Source organism: Eschscholzia californica, unplaced genomic scaffold (genome assembly GCF_041429995.1).
Source record: "Eschscholzia californica isolate CP2 unplaced genomic scaffold, dmEscCali1.0.p SCAF_4, whole genome shotgun sequence".
Classification (NCBI taxonomy): domain Eukaryota; kingdom Viridiplantae; phylum Streptophyta; class Magnoliopsida; order Ranunculales; family Papaveraceae; genus Eschscholzia; species Eschscholzia californica.
Genome location: NW_028238461.1, coordinates 37,922,823 through 37,931,075, shown reverse-complemented (window position 1 = coordinate 37,931,075; position 8,253 = coordinate 37,922,823). Strand labels below are relative to the sequence as shown.

At 37.5% G+C, this 8,253-nt stretch overlaps 1 protein-coding gene across 1 annotated transcript; it reads left to right on the top strand.

Moving 5' to 3' along the window:
- Positions 1-212: 212 nt before the first annotated feature.
- On the top strand, positions 213-950 carry LOC147544490 (uncharacterized). The gene has a single exon (XM_086635719.1). It carries the CDS (start codon positions 213-215, stop codon positions 948-950), a length of 738 nt encoding a protein of 245 aa, XP_086491845.1.
- The last annotated feature ends 7,303 nt before the right edge of the window (positions 951-8,253 follow it).

The following is an 8,253-nucleotide window of genomic DNA, read 5'->3' as shown; positions in this document are numbered from 1 at the left end:
CACATTTATTTCCAAAAGGCATGGTATGTAATTTGTGGTACACTTTGTTATCGTTATTACCGATGTTATAAATTCATTCTTATAAAACACATAATGTGTTTTTTAATATGTCGCAGTTGTTTGATTCGAGGAATGATGCAATAGTTTGGTGCACTGAAACTACTGTAGAAGCCGATTTGTTATTGTGAAAAAAGGAGGGAGGTTAGTAAACAATGAAGGAAAGGGGGTCGTATACCTTGTTTCGGTGTAGTCGAAGTGGTGTTTTTGGTAGCCACAAAGGGAAAAATTGGGTTTCCAATACAGACCCAAGTATAAAGAGACGTACGGGTTCTTCTAAATGTGATTGCCCATTTGGTATAAAGGTAAAATATAACATACCTCACGACAAGTGGATTGTTGAATTACTCGATGGACACCAGAACCACCTGTTGGAGAAAAGCCTCACGGGTCATGCATATGCAGCTGGGTTTAAAGAAGATGAGCTGGAATTAGTTACTGCATTAACTAAAAGTGGATCACGCCCCAAAGATATATTGTTGCATATAAAACAAACGAAGAAAGATAGGCCTAACTTTTTTACAATGAGGACTGTGTACAATGCACAACGAAAGGTCAAGTGTGAGGAAAGTGAAGGTAGGCCAGTAATGCAACAGTTTATGAAGTTGTGCATGGATTACCACTTTGTAGTCAAGTATAGATACTATGAAAATTCCGAAGAGGTAAAGGACTTGTTTTTTGCACACCCTAGGAGTGTTCAGCTTGCATTGTGTTTCCCTCAGTTTGTTGTCATTGATTGCACTTATAAAACCAACAAGTTCAAACACCCTTTGCTCCAGGTAGTCTCAGCCACTTCGACTAGGAAGACCTTCAACAGTGGCAAATGCATTTATAAGCAACGAAAAGATAGAACATTATACTTGGGTTATGGAATGTTTGCGACAGTTATATAGTGTTGGTGACTCTCCTAATGTATTCATTACTGACAGAGAAGTCGCGTTGATGAATGCAATTGAGATCATATTTTCATATGCAAAAAATATACTTTGTATATGACATATAAACAAGAATGTTCGAGCCAAGGCTGAAAAAGTACTTAGAGATTGTAGATAAGGATAAGAAGATGGATGCAAGTGAGAAGAAACTTGAGAAAGATAAAATAGTTGATGAGTTTTTCAATGAATGGCAGTTTGTCACATGGGCAGATACCGATGAACTATACAAGACCTGGGTCAATAAGCTCGTAGAGAATTGGAGAAAAAAATCCCTATAGTTAGTAAGTTATTGTCAAGATACATGGTTGTCACTCTACAAAGAGAGATTTGTTAATTTTTGGAGAAACTAGATACGACATTACGACAGCACATCAATAAGTAGAGCTGAGGGAAAACACGGGAGGCTCAAGTGTTTCTTGAATAATTTGTTAGAAAATTTTGTTTCATGTTGGGAAGCTGCTCATAAGTGCTTAGATGTTCAGTTTATTGGCCTCATAGACTCATTTGAGAATAATTTGAGAAATGTGTTGCATGCCCATCAAATTAAGCTTTTCGATAAATTAAGGAACGTGGTTGCACACCGCGCTATGGATATGATGTTGAAAGAGATGATTCGGGTTGATTATGGGAGTGAGAATGTTTGCCTTTGTATACTTAGGCGTACGCATGGTTTACTATGTAAGCATGAGTTGATGGAGCAACTTGCCAGTAATGTTCCTATACCACTGGATGCGATCGATAGACATTGGAGACAATTGTCATATGACGTCGTGATTGAGGTCGAGCAAGCGAACTATGATGACCTACCTGAACATATGATCGTCAAAGAAAGATGGTTAAAAGCCTCATAACCAGAGAGGGAGCAAATGCGAGTTGAACTAAGGTTAATCGTTGCTCCTAAAACAACAAAAATGAGAAAACCTCAAGAACCGATTGTTGGAAAAGGTCGGCCTTCAAAAGAGCAAAGTCAGAATGATAGGTCGACTAAAAGGAATCCGTCTAGCTTTGAGATTTTACAAAAATAGAAATCGTCAACAGAGAAATTAGAGAATAAGTTAGAAAAAGAAAAAGCATTAAAGGAGAGATTGGATAAAAAGACAGTAAAAGATAAAGTCAAAAAAGAAATGGCGGATATGCAAAAGGGAGAAGAAGTAAAGATAAAAATAGAAAAAAGATGATGATGATGTGCAAAGAAAAAGGTATGCTGAGATTATGTCTGATATAAAAAGATCAAATAGGATTAGCCACTTTAGCCAAATGAATGGATCTGAAGATCAAAAACAAGAGAGAGGTATTTGAAAGACATAAACTCATTTGATAGAGATGCCAGTCGAGAATGATATATCCTCCAATGATAGATTTAATACTTTTGAAATCAATCTCTAATCACATGGAACCATTCATCCACAAGATAGTAAATGTCCCGGGCGACGGACATTGTGGCTTTCATGTTGTAGGTAAAACATTTACTGAAGGACGTGAAACATTGGGTAAAGAAATTCGATTTAAGATGTATGATCACATCGTAGCGAATGAAGCTTTTTACAAGTTAATGTGGCATGATGATATGATTCTCAAACTAAAAGACGTTATAATGTGCACGGATGATATGGCATGATGATATGATTCTCCAACTAAAAGACGTTATAATGTGCACAGATGATATCGCTCCCCAAAAAATTAGTTTTGTATGCCATTGTGTGGATTTGTTGTAGCAGAGACTTTTGCCCGTCCGGTGGTGATATTATCAATCAACATGAATTTGACCTTTTTGCCGACTTTGACTGGGCCATCGAATTACAACAAATGCCAAATGATCGTTCTTGTTCATCATAAAAATGATCATTATGTTTGGGTCACTTTGAAGGATTTTTTACCTCTGCCTTTTGTCCCACCATTTACTTTCTACGAAAAAGTTAAAAACGAAAATTATTGCGCTTGGCACAAGTTATTTGAAGCAGAATTTGGCGGTTATAAGGATTTGGTTGGTACGGGTCCGATAGAAAATTTTTGATGATCCTTTGATTATTATTTAGTTTTATTTTGTTGAGTTTCGTAAGATTTCCGATTCACACGTGTTTAATATTTTTTTGGGGAAATGTAATCGAGAACTATCAGTATATATTATTAACTAATACAAAATTGAATGTTATAAATTTTTTGTGTATTTATTACTTGGCGGCCTTATTACTTCTGTTTAATGTTAATTTATACGATAGAAAACGATGTGGGAAACAAAAAATAACAGTTCCATTTCGTGCCTCCTCAAGCCACGGAAACTGGTGCACGAACTATGGTGGAAACCGGAAGTGATTCCTTGCCACGAAATGGGACTTGGCATATTTCTATGCTAAGTCCCATTTCGTGGGATGAAAACCGTTACTGTTTCCACCTTATTTTGTTGCCACGAAATAACGTGGGAATCGGAAGTAATTCCGTGCCATGAAGCGAGATTTAGCATAGAAATATGCTAAGTCCCATTTCGTGGCACGGAATCACTTCCGGTTTCCACCATATTTCGTGTTCATGAAATGGGACTTAGCATATTTTTAGCTAAGTCTCATTTCGTGGGTTGGAACCAGTTCCGGTTTCCACATTATTTCATAGCACTGTCCCATTTCGATTAAAATAAAAGTCGATTTATAATACCCAGATGGGAAAAACGGGGAATAAATGTTTTGATTATAATAAAAGTCGTCTTACATCAAAAACCCCTTTCAAAGTCGTCTTACATCAAAAACCACTTTCAAAATATGACATGTATTCAAAACAATACAAAGTTTCCTAAACAATAGCGTTTTCAACTTTCTTAATCTAACGACACATCTTCCGCTTCTTTGGCTATCAACTCCGTGATGTGCGTCATACTCTCCCTCATCTTTGGAGAAATGGGTTCGCTTTGACCACCCCCATGTCCTCAAATTTTTAGCAAATTTTTCTAAACAAGATTTCTGAAAAAAAAAGTTTAATTTAGTACTAAAGTTTGGTGGTTAATAAGAATTTAATTTCGTAAGTTGTATTACTTACCATTTTTTGAACTTGCTTTCATAGTCTTTTGGGGCTGGAGGAGGAGGAGGAACTTCTTCAACTCTTACATTTGGGTTACATACCTTTAGGTGAGAAACCGTTGCATACCATGACATTAACCCGAGGCAGTAGCACCGGGAGTAGACATAGGGCAACGAGATGACATAGATATCGCCCGGTCCTCTTTGTTTCCCATTCCCAAGCAGCTGATGGACCGTAATAAGGCACGTACCTCTTGCTCGTCAATACAGACTTCTGTGGATCATGGTCGCAAAGAGGTTTTGGAATGGACTGAAGATATCCGAGTTGACGAAGGGTTTGTTGAGGGTATAATAAACAAGTGATATCGAAAGAGACAATTATCCCATAGTACGACGACTCGTCAGCCTCATAATGATCTCCATACTTCGCGTAAGGATTCTAATCAACCTGCCCCACACAACTTAAATTATAAATATTCATTTCGAAGTAACTGAAACTATTTTACGCATGAAAATTATATGGAGTATATGACTTACTTCTGTAGCTGACAGGTTGTCTAGTTTATGCCTATAATCTATAAGTGCTTTCTTTCTAGCTTGGACCCTAGCATGCTTAGCAAACCATTTCCCAACCAATGTCAACCCTTATTGAAAATCCAGTTTAACATATCCCATTTATTAAGACTAGGAAACTACTCGTAAATCCAAACCTAAGAAAATGATTCAGGTATTCAGTAAACTAATCATAAAAAAAATTAATAAAATGAGCGAGTACGAAACATGCACGTACAATAAGAAGGGTAAAGCATCCACCCATCTATTTCACTTCAAACCTGGTCGTAGTTGACATTTGTTGCAGCAGGTTAGCGAGGCAGGCGGAGCCCCATGACTATGTATGTACCTTGTCCAACTCTTCAAAACACTGAAGGTATTGAACATTCACCCTATTCCCGCTCTTATCAGCACAAATACAAGATCCGACAACGTAAAGTAAATACACTCTCGCCGCATACTCCTTCTTCTGCCTTGATTGATTATTCTTCGACTTTCCAAATTTTTTCTTAAGAAAATCTAACTTCACTGTTTTTCAAATGCCTGTTCCTTAAAGCTCCTCTTGACTCATTACGGTCCAGTCCCATAGTTCTATTCATCAAATCTAACATTTGTTCCACGTTCGTTGTATTGTATGTTACACCATTTACCGCACTTCCATCAAAAGGGAGACCAACGATGTGTTTCACATCGTTAAGTGTGATCATCATCTCCCCAAACGGTAAATGGAAGGTGTTGGTCTCTGGATAAACCTCTCCAAGAAAGCACTAATAAGTGCCTCTTCTGACCTTCGATACACATGGTCAATGATCGATTGAAATCCTGAATTTTGAACCGTTTCTTTTACAAAAGATATAGTCGTTGTCGAGCTCCCATTTATCAATCCACCCAGTCGTGGACCTCACAGTCAAAACTCTTTCCAGAAACTAGAAACAAATGTGTAATTAAGGGAAAAAAACAAAATACATAAGAGAAAAGATTATAATAGTTGACCATTCAAATATAAAAACATATCTTGCCATGCCATATATGGTTGGCAATGTGCCACCTATAGAACTTAAGTAATGATTGGTCCACAGGGAATCCAACCTCGTCAGTCAAATAGGCTTCTTCAACTTCTTGTGCGTCTTCTTCCGATTGTTCGCCGGACTCCTCGCCCGACTCCTCACCCGACTCCTCGCCCGAGACGTCCCGTGATTCTTAGGCCTGCTCTACGTTCAGGATTTCATCACGAGACTCGCCCTCCGACAAGTTAGGTTGCAGCGTCCTACTACTTCTCCCAGCCAATTGTTTCATGCGTACCCCAACGTCTCTCACGTGCAGACACGATAGGCCTACCGCGAGCAACCACTTCACGTGGAGGGAACACTTGAGCAGATTGACCTGCTCCCTGTTTTTTACTCCTACATATCAAAATATTTCAAGTAAACAATCAATGCGAAATAGACATTTTTTTGTTGCAATAAGAAGATTAGACATGAAACATGAACTATTTCTCCAAGTCTAACGCATATATACTAATAAATTTTGAATGATGTTGCATCTCAACTAACTGAATAAGAACCCGAATTTTTGGATTTCCAGACGAACAACTTCCTAAAGGAATAGCTAAAAATAAAGCAATATGAGAGAAAATTTTATCATCTACCAAAACCATCTGAATCAGAATTAACTAATACATCCACAACTAGGGGTGGGAATCGGGCCGGGCTCGGGCACCCGTGGGTACTTCTAGTCCGAGCTCGGGCGTTTCGGGTACTGTATATCAATACCGAAATGACTTATCGGGCGGGCTCGGGCCAGGCAAAACCAAAACTTTGTTGCACAAAGCCCGCCATGGGTACTAGCCCATGACGGGCATAACTGGCTTCGGGCGGACCGGGTATCGGGTAAATCATCTTCAAATACTGTAAAAAATAGAAATCACCAACCCTACCCCTGAAAAAATTGATAACTTCATCTCATGAATGACATGGAAGATCAAGCTTTACATACATTAACATCAAAATAAAAAGAGAAAGATATAGATCTACACAAATTAAAAAATAGAAATCACTCCCTAACCCTAAAAAGATTTTAACTTCATCTCATGGAAGATCTCAAGCTTTACATACATTAACACCAACATAAAAAGAAAAAGATACAGATCTACAAAAATAAAAAAAACAGAAATCACTAACCATAACACTAAAATTGTTAACTTCATCTCAAGGAAGATTTCAAGCTTTACATACATTAACATCAAAATAAAAAGAAAAAGATACAGATAAACACAAATAAAAAAAACATAACTACTTAACCCTAATAAGATTGTTAACTTCATCTCAAGGAAGATTTCAAGCTTTACATTCATTAACATCAACACAAAAAGAAAAGAATATACATGAAAAGAAAATTATAGATTTGGATTCTTCTTGAGTTGTCTTCTACACTCTTTTATTACTATTTCTTGTAGATCTTCAATGATGCTAATCTTCATGAGATCTCTATTTTGGTCTCTCTCTCTCTCTCACGTCTTCATCTCTAACCTCTTGGACGGCTGTAGTAAAGATTAGGCTAAAATAGTTGTGACCATTATATAGGGAACCCTAAAACTAACCCCTCAGATCTAACGGCTGGTCCCTCATATTATGATCTAACGTTCCAAATTAACCGGGTTATATGAGCGGGCTTTATGCTCGGGTAGAGCTTTGGGAGCCCAAACCCGCCCACCAAAATCAAACGGGCTGGGCGGGTACTGCCCGTCTCGGGCTTCGGGTTGTTCTTTTCTTTTTCGGACTCGGGCGTTCCAGATCGGGTTTCGAGCTCTCGGGTTAAATTCCCACCCTTATCCACAACATTAAAACACAAGAATCAATTGAGAAATAAATTACTCCATATTATTAGAAATTTATTTTGGGTACCCATTCGTGGGTTCTGAGGTCCACGAAATGGGAACCCACGAACTGTTCGTGGTTCAGAAACTTCGAATGGGTACCTTCTTAATCAAGATCTAAACACCCAAACAAAACCCTAGTTATCTACTTACTCGTTTTTAAACTTACCTAAAGAAAACCCTAAACACAAAAGAATCATCCAATAAATCCTAAATAACTAGTAGATCTAAACACCCAATGTTACAAAAATCAAAACCCTAGGTTTGATGGGAAGAATTATTACCTCTCTTGAAGACTAATGTTAAATGAAGAAGCCTTTGAACGACCTATACTTTAACATTGATGAAGAAATTTCTTGAAAAAAATTGTTTGATGAAGAACCATAGGTTTTTTTCTCTCTAAAACTTTTTACTGTTAGAAGAATAAGGGAATGGTTGGAATTTTTTTGGACTTAGTAAAAAATATGAGAAAAAGACCTATCTCAAAAAAGTAAATCGTATTTGGACTTTTTAAAATATTCCCCATAAAATATGTTTCCCCGGAATTTTTTCAAAATTTTGCATATTCCCTTTAAAATTTCACACCCGGAAACTATTTTGCTTTCCCCAAAGAGCTGGCCTTAAATAATATCAACAATCTATCAAATGTATCTCTTCCATGTTCAGACTTTGACACCGACAATGGAGCTGAGTTTCTCACCAAGGACTTATAATATTGATTCCACTCTAATGGAATTCTTCATGAACGTAGTTACATATACACCCCAGAAGAAATGGGTTATTTGAACGAAAACTTTGAAACTTGCTTGTCGTCGCTCATGCCTTA